This window comes from Artemia sp. Qi Xiang Cuo, chromosome 13 (genome assembly GCF_049724085.1).
Source record: "Artemia sp. Qi Xiang Cuo chromosome 13, ASM4972408v1, whole genome shotgun sequence".
Taxonomy (NCBI): Eukaryota; Metazoa; Arthropoda; class Branchiopoda; order Anostraca; family Artemiidae; genus Artemia; species Artemia sp. Qi Xiang Cuo.
This window is the reverse complement of record NC_142806.1, coordinates 30,257,317-30,277,075: the sequence shown is the minus strand read 5'-3', so window position 1 is coordinate 30,277,075 and position 19,759 is coordinate 30,257,317. Positions and strand designations below refer to the sequence as shown.

At 37.9% G+C, this 19,759-nt stretch overlaps 1 protein-coding gene across 4 annotated transcripts in view; it reads left to right on the top strand.

The window, feature by feature from the left end:
* Positions 1–19,759, top strand: part of LOC148945174 (uncharacterized) — a 149,474-nt gene that overhangs the window by 9,306 nt on the left and 120,409 nt on the right. For all 4 annotated transcript variants that reach the window (XM_089098652.1, XM_089098654.1, XM_089098653.1 and 1 more), the window contains exon 2: positions 6,795–6,933. In XM_089098652.1, the coding sequence (XP_088954778.1) occupies positions 6,858–6,933 (76 nt within the window). In that variant the 5' untranslated portion in view covers positions 6,795–6,857. The remainder of the gene's footprint in view (positions 1–6,794; positions 6,934–19,759) is intronic.

The following is a 19,759-nucleotide window of genomic DNA, read 5'->3' as shown; positions in this document are numbered from 1 at the left end:
GGGTCCAAAGAAGAGCCCTTTCACTAGAAGCCCCTTTCCATCCTCATTGTCCCCAACTTTGCTTAAGTAGACTGGTCGCACCTCGTTTTGCTCATGATCGTACAGACATTATTTAGGGAACAGTCATAAATTACTAAACGTTTATCATTAAGATCGCAGTGTATCGTAATACGTCATATTCCTTTATATGGATCATTTTGATGAAGTTTATCTTAAGGAGCACAGGAAAGGCAATGGGAGACCGTGGAATCAAATGGGTAGGAAAACTCTCCTGGACATAGATTATGCTGATTATTTAAGCATTCTAGATGAAAGTGCGGGCAAAATGACTGAACTTTTAGAGGTTTTGCGAGTTCAGGGTGCTAGAACAGGATTGAAAATTAATGTTAAGAAGACTAAGTCACTACCGCTAGGAATAAGTGAAGATGAAAAGGTGATGTTGGGTAATGAAAAGATTGATCAGGTGGGCAGCTTCACTTACCTTGGTAGTATTATTAATAAAGTCGGTGGGAGCAGTGGAGATGTTAAAATTAGAATAGCCAAGGCTCAGGGTGTTTTTTCACAGTTGAAAGAGTTTGGAAGAATAGGAAGATAAGTCTGCAAATCAAGATTAGAATATTGGAAGCTACCATGATGACAGTGGTTAAATATGGCTCTGAAGCATGGGTGCCCCGAAAAGCGGATGAAGATTTGCTAGGTGTTCTCCAGAGAAATTCCCTACGGATTGTTCTGGGTACCCGGCTGACTGACCGTATTTCAAACAGTAGGCTGTGCAAAAAACGTGGTTCAATCCCGCTTTCCAGGGTTATAATGAAGAAAGGTTGAGATGGCTAGGGCACATTCTGCGGATGAAGGATGACAGATTGCCGAAGATTGTCCTTTTCAGCCAACCGTCTAGGGCTAGACAGAAGGCAGGTTGTCCTCGTTTAGGATGTGAGGATTTAATTAAGAAAGATTTAAAGGAAATGGGAACTTCTTGGGAGGGTGGAAAGGGGAGGGGGCTTTGAATAGATTGGGACGGAGGAGGAGGAGTGTACATAGCTCTGTTGGTCTCAGGCGGCTTAATGCCGCGGTGATTTGTTAGCAGTAGGAGTAGTATCGTCGTACGTGGTGTTTGATTTCTACCAAATTTCGCATATTCGGGGTTCTGAGTTGTTTATTACAAATCTAATGCTAATATTGGTTTATATTAGTTCAAAATCAAAACAAGTCTGATAGCCTACACGTTTCACAAGTATTGTTTGATTCCTCTAAAGTTGGTGTTAAATGATCTATGATAATTTGATAACAAATCTGAGGTAAATGTTGCAATACAAAAAGTGCATTCAGAATATTTCCCAATAGTGTTTTGTATTTCCACTGAATTTTGTATCTAAGGGCTTTCTAGGTTGTTTATCACAAACTCGAGGCTAATATTTTAATGTGAAACCCCCAGCTCATTGTGTGGCAACAATTACTAAGTTCCTACTATAAATTAACAAAGACTGATATTATCAAATAAACTTTTTAGCTTGTTTTTCTCTCTGAATTAATACTGAAATTACTCATATGTAACCCCCCCTTCTCCGTACAGGCCAAACGATCCTCATGGAGTGTTTTGGGGCCGTTCCTTTCGAAATTTCACACATCAGTAATTCAATACTCCATGACTATCCACTACTGGATAGTTGAACGATAGTTGAAGTTTTTTGTCAAAGTTATCAATCAACCGCTTATAAAGTCTTCTTTGTGATCGATGTCCTCCAACTGTCCCTTCGAGTGAGATCATTGGTAGGCAAACAGGGTTCATTCTCTTGACTTGCACGAACCAGCATAGTTTCTGTCTTTCCTTAGAATCGTATCTGGTGACTTAAGTCTTCTTCTGATTTCTCTGTTCGTGATATGGTCAGGCATCTAATCTTCGCTGTCAGGCAACGACGTCTCACTTAGAATGAGAGAAGGAAACACTCGTTTTTGACTTTTAGTGTCCATGATTCACAACCATAAAGAGCAGTAGGCATGATCGGGCTGTTGATAAGGGGAACTTTCAGATAGTTCGAAAAGATGCTGGATTTTCATAAGTGGGAGGTCTTCTGAAACTGGAGCTGGCAAGAGCTAGGTGGCATTTAATGTCGGCAGTGCAGAGGAATTAATCGTCTGTTTCCATTCGCTCCCCATCTATCATTATGGATAGGGGAAAATGAAGGGCTTCCTTTTTTAGGAAATCTTGGGCGACCATTGCCGTCTGATCGACATCATAAAAATACGCCAGTATTTCAGTTAGAGTCCCAACTCCTTTTGCTCCGCACTTGGTGAGTATCAGGAAGGGGGTAGCATTCAAGAACAGGTTGAAGAAGCGTTGAGAGAGGAGTTTTTTCACGCCAACTTCTGGCGAGCTTAAAAAAGAAAGGATACATGGCTAGTAGTGCTACCAGGGAAAATTGTCTCAAGCAATGTCAATTGAAGTGATACGAAGGCTCCAAGAGATGTGTCGGGGTTTCGTTTGAGTACTGGTCCAATATCAACGTGTTAGCAGTCAGGTGGAAGGACAACAAGAACGTCGTTGTGGCTGCGAGCTTCAATGAGATTGAGCCAACCCGTAAAGTCACAAGTTATAGTCAAGCTTAAAAGGAGGAAATTTAACTATGACAGCTCACACTGGTCACAAGCTGCAGCAAGCACATAGATTGTGTCGGCCTATTAGACAAGTTTTGTCGAATAATTAGCGCCAAGAGGTGGTATTGGTCACTTTTCACCAACCTTATCGACAATCTAACAATCGAACCTATGGTGGAACGAATGTAAAAAAAAAAATACAATATGATTCTGATTGGATAAACAACAAGATTCTACAAGGGTCTCACTTCTCAATTGCTAGCACCAGGGGCAACGCCTGGAGGATGAATAAATAATTAGTTTTCATCAATGGCATTTTCTTTTAAATTCATGCCTTTCAAAGGTGGAGAAAACCAGTTGAAACATTTTGTAGACGAAAGAAAATAATGGCGTAAAAACTTAAAGGAACAGAACTCACCGTAAATTCGAGGGTGGCTCCCACCCTCTTCACCCACCAACCTTTTCGCTAAAGTTAAAGAGTCTATGATTTCCGTGAATTCAATTCAGTTCATAAAAAAAAAAATCTGGGAAACAAAATGCATGTGAACTAGATAGTCATTTAAGCTCTTAGGAGGATTTGTGGCAAAAATAAACAAGAAGTTCCAATATAAAATTAGCAAAAGAAAGTGTGAGAACGCATACAGAGCTATTCAACTTTTATAATCCTAGCTTAACATAATAATTCTACATCTTCACAAATGGAGATCCATAAACACACTTGAACAAAATATAACTGAACGAAAACCTTCCAAAAAAGGAAAGAAAAGACCTGGAATTAAAGTGCTATTCCTTATTCACTTTAAGCTTTCACGGTGTTCATAACATTCATCGGAATTTATTTCTTCTTCTTCTTTTACAATAGATGAAGGACCATATGTAACCTAAAGCTGTGCTTTTTGGCAACCTAGCTAGGGCCAAGCAAAAAGTAAGACGTTCTCGAAAGGGTGTAGGAAGTGATCATAAGAAATGGTGTTTATGAATGGGATCTTGATAGGAGGGATCTTGAAGTAGAAGTGAAGCACTGAATAGAGTGGGATGGAGGAGGAATCCCACTTTATGCGAAGCTCATCTCTTTCCCACTAAATGCTAAAAGTACTTTTTTCGACCCATATGTGAATAATTACATGGCTCCTGTATGACGGATAATAAATGGAGCCGCTTATTGAAGAAAGTAATCTATGCTTTGAAAAATTCCTTTTTTTATTCGCAGCTAGTGTTTTACATGCTAGTCATAACCTTCTAGATGAAAACAGTATTACATTTCACCACTAATTACCTAATTTTTGCATTAAGATGGGGCCTTTGCTCATTTCGAATTATCAAGAAAAGCCAGGAGTTCGTTGAACAGGATTTTTAAGTAAAAAAACCGGGCTGTTTAAGGTCATTACATATATAATATTCTTCTTTTTCCCAGTAGAATCCCCGACTTGACACACTCGTGGTTTTATCGTCAATACAGAAGAAAGGTCTGTGAAACGTTAATTACAGGAGTTCATAATAATGGTCACAAATATCATGGCTTTTCAGAGCCTCTCCCCTTAGTAAGTACTTGTCTCCAATAATCTTCCTTTGCCCTTTTATCTCTAAAATGACTAGGGGTCAAAGATTTTTTTTTCCAATTCAAGAATTAAGAGATTAAGAAGCTTGACCTTTCTTGGGGGAGAGAGAGGTAGGCTCAACTCTTCCTTAGCTTTTGATGAGGCATTTTGGCAGAGTATGGGCAGCAAAAAATGAGGAAATTTCTACACATTGGAAATTTTTATACATTTTAAGTTTCGTCCATTTTATTATATTAGACCCTTTCCCATCTCTCCATGAAAAATACTCCAGACACGTGTGAATCACAGTAACGCAGCACGATAACCTAGGGGATTAAACTAATGAAAATTGCATATTTCCTTTTAGAATGAAAGTTGCGGATATTCAGGGTCATTCAGCATCAAACCACCATAGATGATATGACTAATCTATGCATGTGGGTGGCGGAAATTACCAGATGGAAATGTCTATATAAATCAATACTTAAGTTCATTGATACTTGGCTCCAAGGCTTTTAACGTAAATCAGTCTTATCTGAGGGCTATTATTCCTATAGAAAGGGACCTCAAATCTATTAACTTCTCATCAAAATATCATGATCGTTTTTTATTTTCGTATTTTCTCCATTTTGTTTGCTTTTTTTAGGTCTTTTTCTTATTTGATCTTTTATTTTGCCTTTTTTTCCTGATCTGGAGGGGCCCCTTTTGAGATAGATTACTCCACAGAGGACTGGATTGATATGATCAGTCTATATTTAATAACAGACTACTGAGCTGAATTATTGACAAAAATTAGTTGTGTAAATGCCACAAGAGAAGCTGGGTGGCGGAAATTACCAGATGGAAATGTCTCCATAAATCAATACTTAAGTTCATTGATACTTGGCTCCAAGGCTTTTAACATAAATCAGTCTTATCTGAGGGACTAGTATTCCTATAGAAAGGGACCTCAAATCTAGTCACCTCTCATCAAAATATCATGATCGTTTTATTTTCGTATTTTCTCCATACTGTTTGCCTTTACTTGGTCTTTTTCTTATTTGTTCTTTTATTTTGCCTTTTTTCCTGATCTGGAGGGGCCCCTTTTGAGATAGATTACTCCACAGATGACTGAATTGATATGATTAGTCTATATATAATAACACACTACTGAACTGAATTATTGATAAAAATATTAGTTGTGTAAATGGAGAAGCTGGTTGCCCAATTCAAGGGATGCTTTTAGTCATTCTCAGTTCTTCTTTAGTCGTTTATAAATCTTGAGTCTGGATTTTCTTTTCCTTATAGAAGAAATAAAGGTGTGCAAAAATCAGTTGCATTATTGGTTTTTTATGTCATGCGCTCCAGTGAATTCTTACTATTCGCATTAGTTAATCTTTTGTTCAGGCAATTGTTGAAAAATAAAGATTTTTTTTTCAAATCTGATGAATAATAGAAGGATTATATGACAAGAAAGTGAAACCTATGAGAATTTATGAATAAATAGTGCTCTTGTTATCAAATGGCAAGGGTTGCTTGTTTAAAAATTTGTGGATGGTTGCTTAGCCAAAATAAAGCACATGGCGGAACTGACAAGTTCCTTTTCTCCCAAAATCGGCGTATAGTGACTGGTGATTAGGTTAGTTCTTCTATGTGGGCATTGCTGCTTTGGTAGTGACAGCTTCTGCTTTCAAAGCCATCCACTTTATATTGTTGATGTGGTCGTAGAGAGTGGACTAATTTGGCTCAGGCGCGTTTCCCGATCCATCGCCCGGCACATGTCTGGCTAGAAAACCTCCGTGTATACTAGAAGAAGCGATGAGGATAAAGTAATGGAAGTGAAACTTAGTGGTACACCATTAAAGATGATTTGAACTGCTTGCGCTGGGCGACCTCCGACTTTTGATCAAATAGGAACCATCTTGGATGCAGCTTATCTCTCCTTTGACTGAAGACAGAAATGGATGGCGGTGTCTGCATGTAGAAAAACTAGTAGTATTCTTCAAATGCACTTTCAAACAAATTGATCGTATACTTTAACAAATTAGAAATATGCTATTCACTCTGTAATTATACCTTCACACCTGAAAATATGGGGGGGATCTCTTGAGATTAGTCGAATCAGCCCCTTTCTCCTGGAAAATTTTTGGAAACGGTGACCTAAAAATACCTTTTATTGCTTCTGGCCCTTGGTCAGAAGCAATATAAACTTTTTATTTTAGGGTATAACCCTCCAATACTATTTCCCCCAAAAAGAAATGTTTTTGTTGTTATAAACTCGTCTATTCACTGGTAAATAAAAATAATGACGACTCGTATTGTTAAAGTATGTTTTTACAGCGATCTGATTGGTTGAATAGCCTGAATTTCTGGCAAGTCCTTGATCAGAAAAAAACTAATATGTATAACCTTCCAGAAAAACTCTCGGGTGTTTGATGATCCTTCGATTCTTTGACCGAATACTGTTAGCACAATTTTTTGTATCGTTGATGCATATACATATACTTATGTCATCAAAAAAGGTTCCTGTATGTCAAAAACTCTAGAGATTTCTGGAAAGTAAAGCAATATCTCACTTTTCAATTCAGCTTATAATTTTCATTTAATCTGTTCGGGCGTCTATAGACTCTTAGAAAGTCATGGCGTTCATAGAAAGAGCTCTCATAATAATTTTAATTTTAGGTGAAGTGAGGTGGAATAAGTGTAATACAGGATGAGAAAAACCAGTTTTCGACTTGAAGCGTTATGATTCTGTGCTCTGAAATGAGGAACCAATTTCTTGTCGTGATTCTCGCGATTTCATTGCTGCGCGATTGCTCAGGTATTTGCTTTGTTTTCTGTTTCTAAATAGCTGAGACTTGATATTGTAATCGGCATTACTGATGGTCCACACGTTTACGTCTTTATTTTTTGAAAAGATTCAGAAATTTTATAGTCACAATTTTAAGTTTTTAAAAAATTCAGTTTTCCAAAAACAGTTGGGTAACGATAAGACTGATCAGTTGAACAGCTTCACTTACCTTGGTGGTAGTATTAGTAAAGACGGAGGGAGTAGTGAAGATGTCAAAAGTAGAAAAGCCAAGGTCTAGGGTGTTTTTTCACAGTTGAAAAAAGTTTGGAAGAATAGGAAGATAAGTCTGCAAACCAAGGTTAATATTTGGAAGCTGCAGTGATGATAGTGGTCAAATGTGACTCTGAAGCATGGGTGCTCCAGAAAGCGGAGGAAGATGTTTTCCACGGATTGTTCTGGGTACCCGGCTTATTGACTGACTGTATTTCAAACAGTAGGCTGTACGAAAAGTATGGTTCAATCCCGCATTCTAGGGCTATAATGGGAGGAAGGTCGAGCTGGCTAGGACACGTTTTGTGGATGAAGGATGACAGCTTGCCGAAGATTGTCCTTTTCGGCCAACCGTCCAGGGCAAAACGGAAAGCAGGCCGTCCTGTCTTAAGGTGGGAGGATGTCATAAAGCAAGATTTAAAGGAAATGGGGACATCCTGGGAGGATGCAAAAAGAGAGGCTTGGAATAGATTCGGATGGAGCATGAGTGGGCGTAGCTGTGTTGGCCTCAGGCAGCATGGTGCTGCGATGAGTTGTTAGTAATAGTAGTAGTCAAATAAAATAAATATGATTATGCTCTTGTTTCAAGAAGTGCTTTTTTAAACTGTGTTTAAAAAGAAGGTGTGTATAGAGGGGAAGAGTTTAGGAGAGCAGGCGCTCGATGTGTAAATTGTTTATGTTTTCTTTAGTATTTTCTCATATTATTTATATAAATCATCGCACTGGCTATTCTGGTGACCATTGCACCCTCCCCCCTGGAAATAAATTTGTGAAAGTCTGGCTGGGTTTATATCATCTCTAATAAGGGCTTAAATGTTTTTTGTTTCATTTGGAAACTCATTTGGAGTAAGCATCTCTGTAATATAAGCTTCCTTTAAATGATTTCTTAGACCACACTGATTTTCCATTGACATAATTTAAGAGAGAAAAACACGGGTAAAATTTAGATAAAAAAGTGGAACAAAACAACAACAACAACAACCGACTTTAAATAATACAAATCTGAATATTCCGACTCCACGTCTGGGAGGAATCAAAATTAAATAAAATCAACGGGGGAAAAAATCAAATTAAACGCAACACATAAAGAAAAACAATATTTATTTGTTTGCCTTTAAAGGCTCCCCCGGACGCGGATGCGAATTATGCTTTTTTTTATAATAATTTAAGGTTTATTGTTGGTCTTTTATTTTGTTCCATTGTTTTATTTAAATCCTACCCGTTTTTTTCTCTCTCTTAAATTATATAAATTTTCTTTGTTGCTGTAGGACGTATTAGTGGAGGAAAAATACGGTTTGACCTCGGGGAAATTGCAACAGAATTTTTTTTCACACCAAAATGTTCAAAAAAATCAGCTTAATCACACAAAAAAATCCCCCCGAATCCGCATTGCACAATTACCCGAAATCCCCCTTGAAGGGGGAAAATAAGGGGGGAAACCAGGATTTCTATTTGGACGTATGTTTGGGTTTAAGTGGGCGTTTTCTATCAAATCAAGCATGAAGAATCTGAATCCGACGTCAGAAATCACGTTTTCCGTACCCCAGTATCAATTTTCACCTTCATGAAACGGGGGGGGGGGGGTAAAGTACGCAGATCATAATTTGCCGGATTCTTGCGGCTAAAGGATCATTTTATATCAAATAAAGTATCGTATTGCCAAAAATGAGGTCAAAAAGTATTTTTTTTACTATTTACCTCATTTCCACCTTTAAGGGGCCTGTAATATGAGGGGTTGCTAAGTATAATATCTTGAAAAAGCACTTCTTTAATCGAGATCAAAGCTTCAGATCACTCGGTTATAAGAAAAAAACGTTTAGAACTCAGGTAAATTAATCACAAGAAAATGTTGATTTTAAAACACAACCTAAAGCAACTTCTTCTTCCTGTTCATTTTAGTTATCGTCCTCATCTTGTCTTGCTGCAGCGTTAGTGCATAACGCCCCTTTACATTTCTCTCAGGCAAAGCTGCAGGGCAAACCGTTCCGACGGCAGCTGCATCTGAGCGACTCGCACCCGCTGGTGCGCTGGCACCGCACCATCTTCAGTATGCTCTCCGGTGCTGGTGAAGCATCTGTCATAATGGGAAGATACATATTCCGTGACGAAGAGAGGCGCCAACCCCACTATTCGGGCTTTAGCGAGTTTGACGTGTCTTGCCACTTCATTATTGGAAAATAGCACCTGCAAAAGGGATACTTTGCGACAGCCAAAGTCGGTGGAAGCCATTCTTGCTCGAACAAAAGCATTTGCACTTACCACCCGCATAGTAAATGGCCGCACCAGGACATCCTTCAGGGTCTTCTCATTACTTTTCCCTTTGCATATGCGGAGCAAAGCCTTCTCTCCAGCTTCGAGAATCTCCTGGTGGTTGGATCTTGGTGTCATGGAAATCTTGCAGGCATCCTGAAAAATCCCATCTTTAAGTGTCAAGGAAACCACTGCTGGTTTCCCTACGCCGTGAAGTCTAAATGTTGAATCGCAGCCAGACATTGCTTGGCAAACGAGTATATTTTCTGCTGCTTCGGTTCCTAGTTTGTTCTTGATCCTTTTTATGTCGTACACTCATCCACTATTTCCATGAGTTTCTGTCTGTATAAAGATATCACATGCATCAAGCTTGGCATGGTACAGCATAAGGACTAATAGGTTGGTATCATTCCCAATAAAAGTGGTCGATGAAGTTTCAGCGCAACTGACTGAAGTTTGTACAACTAAGACATCGGCATCATCCTGAGCATGTTGAACTTTGCATCCTGAGTTCGCCAGCCTCTCAGTAAGTAGGTCGATGAAGCGTTGTTTATTTTTGGGATTTCTCAGAAATTCCTCCTTACTTTTGACGATCTTCATGTTAGGAGAGAATTTAATCGTTGCACACGACAAACCTTTGGTTCTCTTCAGCTGTGTGCAATTTTTCGTCGTCGGTATATCAGTGTAAGAGTAAAAAACTACCGCTGCCTGGCCGAAATGTCTTGTGACATAATCTGCGTAAGATCCTGCCACCTCAGAATATGTGGATACGGCAGTCCACGGGATTTTATGGACTAGCCATTCACTGTCCAAAACTCTCTGGGAGGATGGCAGTGTCATTCGACCTTTAAGTCCCTCGGTTTTCATCAGTGCATTTGTTTGAGAGGCTTTGTCGGCTGTCCTCATCACCTCGAACGAACTAAAGAGCGATGGTGGAAAAGTACAGAGCTCGAACGACAGAACCTCATTCAAGTCAGAACCACTGTTGCTAGCCACTGCAGCCAGGCGTTGAAAGATTAGAGCAGGGTCGACCATTACCCTCTCGCTATTTATCACCACAGATGACTTCTCAGCCATATTTACAGCTTTCTCCTTTCTCCTGAAAACATATTTGTCAATGTCTTTCGCTTCCATATCCTTCAGAATCGTTTCTCCCTGATTTGGCATCGTCTGCGTTTACAGATGATGAAGCGCGGACACCAATAACAAACTTTCAACAGCTGTGATTCCTGCCTGGAGGGTTCTAGGGGCTCAATGTGTCGAACTATCTGTTCTATGTCCGCCATGTCTCTAGCTCTCCTCGAAGATATCACTTCTGCGTGATTTTCAATAGTCAACTCCGCGAGGCCAGTCAGTTTCTGCATGCGTTCGTTAACTAGAGCCAAAGTAGGCATAGCAGATGTCCAAATTGTCTGCTGTAATTCAGTCATGCCTCTGTTTCTCGTCAAACCTCAACTCGTTTTCATACTTCTCATTAACGTCTGTTCGATCACCAAATCAGGAGAAAGTGCTGCCCAGTAGTTGTCAGTTCTTCGGATGAACAGGTATTCCTGAACGTTCTGTACTGCCCTGGATTTTTTTTCCTCAACTGAAGCATCGACTGCACGAACAGCCATATAGACTTCGTTTAAATTTTGTGGCCGGAAGCAGCAAAGTAAGGAAGCAATTCCAACAACGACTGTAGATAAAGCTCAAGGTTGCCACTTCGTTCACCTCTCAGGTTCTTTCTCAGGATTCCAAGTAGGTCCATATAGTGAAACCAAACACGGGCAGTTCTGGACTCGGATAATCGTTCTTTTGCACTTTGAACTATTTCATAGATAAGCTCTGCTGCTTCCGACACCTGCACTTTGTCGATGTCATCTCCTTCAAGGAGAGACTCGTACGCCGTTTTGCTCTGGTAGTATGTCATTGCCGTCAAACGCTCTGTTACCCAGTTCTGATGATAAAAGGTTCGCATAAAGGGCTACCTCCGACAGACCATGGCCTCTCACTGCACGGGAGTCAGCTTTGTCTTGTAACATACTACGCCAAGTGTTAGGCGCATATACTTGACTTAGGATTTCCAAAGGTCCCGAGTCAGCCATAAGGAAGCCAATGGCCCCTAGGAAACTCATGCGAGTGTAAAATCCACCCGGGATAACAATAGCACTTCTTAAAGTACTTGTGGCAGGCTCAGAATCCAGCATACACTTCTCCTTCCAGTAAAATGGTTGGTCAAAGGTAATAACTAGAGTTTTTTCTAGCTTAACTAGAGCTCTCGTTAACATATACAAGTATAGAATAAACACCCGGAGATATCGCTTGGGTTGTGGTTAATCCTTGGCAAAAAACGAATATTCGATTTTCCCAGATGAGGTAGCTTTTGGTGTATTGACCATATAAAGGCCGACTAGCTCATGTATGAGCTTTTGAAAAAGCCAGGGATGCGCCAGAGCGTTTCAACCTCCATTCATTGTCATAAGTGTCACCATTTTTTGTCAAGCAAACAAAAGTCCTTGGTTGCGACTTGGTGGGTTTTTGGTAAGTGTAGAATGGCATGGTGCCGATTGACTTCATCTCATCTCCACTTACTTCTTTTCTTGGCACTGAAAGCTCCGTTGCCGGAAACTCAGGTGTAGACACTTCAATAAGACCCATTCTATGAAAAGTTTTCAGGCTGTCGATAGTAGCAATATCATAATTGACGCTGTCTCCTACATACTGAAAAAACTGTGCTTTCTCTTTGGACTCTTCCAACTACGTTTGATTTACTGCTCCACATATCTCGAATCTGTTGGCCTCTGAGTACGAAGAGCAGAAGTCGATATCGTGCATTATGTAAGTTAAATATCCCAGATCCTTGTTTATTCTTTTGTCTTTTTTTTGCGGAAGTAAAAAAAAAAACGGCACAAACATTGTGTATAGCCTCGAACACGCCAGTCTTCTATCAAGTACTATGGTAGATGTCTCCACTGACTATAAAGAATGACACTAAGGAATGGAAACCGCAAACTGAGGGGAGTGGAAGGGTATTCTGGAATACTGGTTTGAAATTAAACTGTTCGAGACTCGTATTCTAAGGCACCATCCCTAGCTTGATAGGAAATGGTGAATCAACTGATAAGTGATTAAAATAACTAGTTCATGTTGGTCAACTTTCACAGCCGTTTTAGGTAAGATGAGGTACTTGACCACGTAAAATCAAGTTTTTAACTTCATTTTGGAATTACGCCGCCATTGATTTAATAGGAAACGACCAAATAATCCAGCAGCCTCATAATTTCAAGTTTTACCCCGCCACCCTCCGCCCTTTATGGGTAGAAATGGGCATTAAAGTACTGAAAAACTAAAATCTGAATTCATATTTGGATTCAGCATGCTTGGTTTGATAGAAAACAACTATTCAAACTGCAAAATATTAATAACCCCAAAAATCGATTTCCCCCCTCATTTTCCCCCTTCAAGGGCGAATTTGGGATACTTGTGCAGGGGGATTTGGGGAGATTTTTTTTGTGTGATTAATCTGATTTTTATGAACATTTTGGTGTAAAAAAAAAATTCTGTTGCAATTTCCCAGAGGTTTGACCATTTTTTCCCGTATCTTTCCTCCACTATATGTCTTTCCTTCTGACAAGAGATGAAACACGGGTAAGTAAGTTTGCATAAAGGTAGTGAAACTAGAGCGATCCATTTCTTTTTCATATCTTCTGCAGGGGCGAATCTCCAACATTTTTCTTGGGGGAGGGGCAAGAGGGGTCGATATCCGGATAGTCAAGGGGCATGGGATATATAATAATTTTTTCTCCACATTATTGGGGGGGGGGTTAACTCCCCCCTTGCCCCTCCCAAACGACGCGCCTGATCTTCTGTATCTATGCTATAGAAATAGGGGCAAAAATATTTCGAATTCGCCCCAGGTAAAATTTTTCATCGAAAAAATTAAACAAAAGAAACCGATTATTTTTATTGTGTCTATATGTTTTCAAGATTATATAACCAAGGCAAATGTTGGTGAATGTGTGTATGAGACATTGTGGATAACGGTGGGATGGTGCTGCGAGAAACCCTTCGGGAAACACTGGATTAAAATGATTAAAATAAATTACTAAGAATCCGGGGGCTGTTAAGGAATCGATGTGAGTAGAAGTACATAAATTTGCTGGAGTAGAAAAAGTGAAACTAATGAGGGATTTGTAATAGAATGTAAAAGAAAGTCAATAGGCCGGAAAAATAATCGCACTTTACATGAAACTCACCAAAAAAATAGAAAATGAATGAAGGGAAACCTGAATGAAGAAAGTCAGAGCGAACATTTGACGGGCTGTGACAACATTATAAAGCTGGAAGTGGTGAATCAAGGGTAATCGCTTGTCCTTCGACATGGGTGAACGTAATAGCAATACCCAGGTACATGGATGCATCGCAAGGCTTAATTAGGGCTGCTACCACTTATGTTGACAGTGAGGTTACAAGGTAACTTATTCTTTGAACCGTTGTGAGAAGAAGAACTTCGATGCTTAGATTCAGGTTCATTAAATTCTCATATACATTTAATGAAATTCTATTAATCACATTATACGGCTCTACACGTGATACATAGTTCTGCTGAAGTATAGATATTGAGTGGCATGCATGGAGGATATCGCGCGCAAAGTTTAGGATCGAAAAGTTTAATTCTTCAAAAAAAGCACCAAAAAGCTTAATTGCTCGCTGTGATTTGATGATAACGTTGTTGAACAGCAATGTCCAACCTTTCATACACACCTTTTTTGACATAGAGCATTTCTTTAGAAGGACGAGAGTTTGAAGGAGAAGGAACGAGGACGGCAGCATTCGTTGGCCTAGCTCAGAATTCTTCTACTGGTGCCAGAATCAATGACTACTGACAGCGAATGCTCCTAGGATGAGAAGATCGCATCGACAAGCAAATTCCAAATGATGTTGTGCACATGTTCCCGTCCAGAATGCTTTTCAATCCCAAGTGGGTCATCCGGGGAAGTGTGCCTGGGTGTAATTTTACTGCCCTTAACATCGGTAAGCTGGTTTACACTCTTTTAGAATAGGGTGTACAAATCCAATACCGAAGCTGTCAAGGACTACAAGTATTGGAAATACTCTGAAATAGCAATGGTAGATATTTGATGAAAAGATCCCTGTCAAAGTATGGGTGGGATCATATTTAGTATCGAACTCTTTATGTGTGTTTTTTAGCTTGTTGATACATGTTTGCATGATAGACAGCGTAACCAATAAGTCAATATCTTTTTCTTCGAATTTTAGCTGAGTATCGAAGCCATGAAGGAAAAAAATGTCAATATACGAACTAGAATTGAATGTGGGTGAAGTAGGAATTAAAAATCACACATGCCACTGGCTCCACAGGGCTTCCCAGCAAAACTAGAAAAAATTAAAAAAATAAGCTTACAATGAGTTTAATTTAAATGTATTAAGCTACAAAAGTAAATGGGGAAAATCGTGAAACACGTATATTGTCCGGTATGTGCCTTAACACCTCCGCCTTTTCGCTTTGTACGTGCCTATTAAAGCTAAATTTTGTTTAAGTTTAAATAATACCTCATTAGGTCGTTTTATTCTATTTCTGCACTTAAATAGAAGAGTGCTAACAGTGGGCTCAAAGGTAGAAATTAACTATATTATCAGTACACAAATTTACTTTTTGCATGATTCCTTTATTGTATAACTGTGTCAATAGCCTCTACATTAAACTAGATGCATAAACAGTAACTTCAGTATTCATTTATTGCAATGGGCAAAGACATTTCTATTCCCTGAAGCAAAGCAACATTAATATGGCCGAAATTCTTACTGTACCAGGATGCCAACCCACAATGATTAGTTGGTTAAGTGATTAATAGGTACAGTAAGCTGTCAAAGTCCTGCAAATTGACCAACAAAATTTGACCCCAAGTATAAATTATTGATATAACTATTATCCTTCTATTTGTGTATAAACTTGCCCGCTTCTTGCTGTTTTGACGACTTCCCACCATTTCTCCTCCCCAATCGTAAACGATACAAATGCAGAACAGCAACTGTTTGTTAATTAGAAATTAAAGAAAGATATATTTTTGAGATTTAAAAGATTCTATGAAGACAAAAAAAAAACAGATTTGGCTTAAAGTCTAATTGTTTTGAACCATATACATCAGCTTAGGCAATCTGGTCCCCAGGTCTTGAGCCGGGTTTAGTCCGAATTGAATCTTTCTTAAGATACGACCTATTGTTACAGAATTTGTCAAGCCTTTAGCAAAGGAGTGACATTTATGACCATGAAAATGCCTTGCCAGGTTCTAGTTTTGATTCATTCATGAAAGTCTCGTTCAGATTCATGAGAAGGAATTAGCGGAGGTCGGAATTAAAAAAGAATACCTTTCTGGGCTCTAATTTGAACAACTGTTCTATTTCTGAAAATCTCGTTAACAGAGAACAGCGAATTTTTTAGGTAGAGAAGTCACTTTTCTTCATTTAAAAAATAAAAGGCGAAACTTTTTGTCTAGACCTTGGTTAGCTGTCTCCTTTTATTATTTGTTGTTGTTTTTTTTGCTGATTATACAATTCTGTAAGCGAATACTCGAAAAAAAACAAAAAACTACAAGTGTCGCACCAAGTGGCATCAAGGGCGAAATTGCTTAATATTCTAAACACGTTCAAAATGATGCTGATTAGACCCGGTCAAATGTAACAAATAATTTGGAAAAGATTCATTCAAAGAGAAAGTGAAAAATCACGGGGGAAATATTGTCAGGAATTTTGCAGATTCTGTTTGTGCGCATATATTACGAACTTTTTCATCTTTTAATATTGATTTGTGGGCTGTATTTGCATGTGTTTTTCTTCTGGAAATATACTAGTTGGTATTGAATTATTGATGATAAGTTTTTCACATCAATTTTTCTGTCCTTGAGAAATATTTATATGCTTCAAACTTCAAGTCTTCTCGATGAAAGTTGTATAATTGCTCAAAACTAATTTTTTGCGCTTTAAAATATTTGAACATTTTGATTTTAAGTTTAAAAAGAAAATACAATTTATACAAAATAAATCATTGAGTAAAAACGGATAGTAAGTTTTCAAAAATGTGCCTGAGCGAATCTTTAGAAACAATTCCTTTGCCAAATTCACATTTGGCAAGATCAACCACTTTTTCTTCGTACCTGTTCGAGAAAGTAGCAATCTCGTTACCATGATAAATTTGGCCTCTATTTTCGTCGGTTTATTTTGAATTAAGAAAATCCTTTATTTTTAATTACACATGGTTTTTCTTCTCTTGTATAATTTGTTATTCTCTTATGACAATTTTTAATATCTATATGGAGGCGAAGATCTGAAATGCTAGGAAGTATGTGAAACCATTAGAAATAAAAGATTAAATTCTTCTCTGTTATATATAATATGTGTTATTTACTAAAACCAACAAAGAGAAAAATCTAAAAAAAACACAAAAAAAACAAACGAGACTGTGGCCAGTGGAAAGAAAAGAAAACGCAAATGCAAAACAACGGGGATATTTCGCCTGTATCCAAACAAGGCGCCTTCAGCACGAAAGAAACACAAGAAGAACAGGATAAAAAAAAAGCAATATAAACTAAAAACCAATAAAACCACCACCAAAAAAAAAAAAAAAAAAAAAAAGTAAAAATTGGCGCAAACTGATCCACGTAGGGAAAGATGGAATAGAAATGAATGTCTAAGCTCTATTGTGCCGTCTACCAAAGCTTCGATTAACCAAAATAGTATTTATTAAAGTAACTATAGAAACTACCAGTACAACAACTAAAAGTAATTATTGATCTTTGAGATGATTTCCAAGGACTTGGCGAACAATTTGCATTATTAACTACATCTTTTGTAAGTCACGGAAGTAGAGCGTAGTTACGGTGACTGTATGTTCTAGTAAATATGGGACTATTCTAAATTGAAGCATGCTATGTAGTAAGCCAAGCAAAAGAAGATGAAGGAGCGTATCTTTTCTCGATTTTTTTTTCAATGGAGATGTAATTTATTCACAAAAAAATCAACAAAAAAGTATGAAGCCCAGTAACCTGGGCTTTTATTGCCACTCCCAAAAAAACTTACATCCACTTACATCAGTACATTCGGGTTCCTATTTCACAACAAAACAAAAAAAAATAAAAAATGTAGAACATATTAAACATATAGAACTACTTGAGAGAAAAAAAAAAAAATAGAATTCATGAACCTGCAGGCAATGGTGCCTCAACTGCTCACGGAAGCCAGACTTTTCAGCAATATCCCTAATAGAAGATGGAGTTTGAGACCACAACACCGGAAGAATATGACGAGCAGAGAAAGCAGACCTCGCAAACACTCTAACCGGCCTTCTATACATTGATTCTATACAAAGATTGATGCATCTTTGTTTTTACATCCTCTGAAAACGGTGTTTTCATTAAAAGTTATAAACGGCTATAAATTATACTATGCCCATGTTCGAAATATATGTCTATGTTCAAAATATCCTAAAACAAGCTTCCCCTTCAGTTTCCCTTCTAAGACTTTTGCTAAAATTTTCTTGTCCCTCCTAAGGATCTTCTCCAACTTTATTGTTCTTTTATTGAGGCAATACTCGAGTTTGTTCGTCCAGTGTGGCATTTCGATTTTTCTTCAGAGCATATCTATATGATTGAAAATATCCAAAAACGAGCCCTTAGAATCATAAATGGGGAACCGAAGGTTCCATATCATTATCTACTAGGTAAGATCAAGCTCACCACGTTGGCCGAGAGAAGGAACCTACCGTGCCTTCGTTTCGGTAAAAGACCCTGTCTGCTCCTCGATTATGTTCCATCATCCCCGAACCCTACCTTCCCGCCCGCAACAGACCATCCCGTATAAAATCCCAAAAAGTCCCCAAACTGACTCCCATCCCCGCTAAACATGAAAGATATCGGAAGAGTTTTGTTCCGAGTTTTGTTGAGTTATAAAATAGCCAGGAAAACGAGTTATTAATTTTATTGTTATCTATTTATTTTTTTCTTTTTGACTTTTTAACTAAGTTTTGACTCATCATATTTTTTATGTATTTTCGTTAATGTTACTAGTAGTAATCAAGGTTATACTTCTACCGGCCCTATAGCAATCTCCATGTTATTTGCCCAGACATATAGCAATTTTTACGTTATTCTATAGAAGCTCTACACCTTTTCAAAGAGAGTGAGTATCCTCTCACATGGCCTTATACTTCTACGAGACATATAGGTAATAATTTCTATAGAGCATATAAACCTTTTCAAAGAGACTAAGTATAGCTTGATTGGTGATCGGGATTTAAATAATAGGAATAGTTTTTTTTACAACTCATATTAGTAAGAGACTTAAATTCAAAGAGAATAATTTATTTTAGAAGATATTAGTAGAGAAAAATTAGTAGTGCATTCACATTATTGGAGATTAATGATGGAGTTGAGAACAGCAGCAACGATATACGAGTACCCAATGTAGCTGTGGAAATAACCACTAGTTGTAGACTATATCTTGAATGGGACATTATGTACGCAAGATACATTATATCATTAAGAAAATTTAAACAGGAGGAGCAGCTATGTTTTTCTGGAAAAGTGAATATTCTCCATATAAATAAACTTCGGTCAGTATTAGATGTCTTATCAAAATAAATTGATGAGAACAAAATGCATCAGTGATTATTATTGTAATTATGTTCAATAGAATTGTTTCTAAATCAATGGTATTTTTTTTTTCTTTCCATAGTAGACTAACGTATATTTTTTAGAGTAGAAAAAAATTCTGGTTAGTCTGAAGTTGGTTTTGACATAGTTAGGACTCTAAACAATGGATAGATTTGAGAAAGAGTGAGTCATTGGAAATCTAGTTCTTATTGACAAATATTTGGTTCTAGATGACGATTTTCTAGAGTTGTCTATTCAACGGAAGATATTTTATTGAGGACTGTTTTTTGATATAAAGAAAAATGATTCTCCACCATTAGACTACTGTATGAAGCTTCTGCGTCGTGGGCCAAATGCATTTACACAATTTATTGATATATTGATCACGACATGGCAAAATGATGTTGTGGATATGCTTTTAAACACTATTTTAGAAATTTTGGACTTTTTTTCATAATAAAGATGATGCTCAAGATTAATTTACTCCTCTCTCTCTCTTACTCCCCGACAATTTTTGATGTTGCTATCTCATTTTAATTGTGGCAGTGAGAGTGTTAACACATGACAAAATGTTCCAAACATGTCCGTTATTTATGTACACACTGGGCAGCTGGTCATCATGTGAGAATTGCATATTGATTGATGAGTATGATGAAAAGTGTAGATTATGCAACCCGTGTAAATTG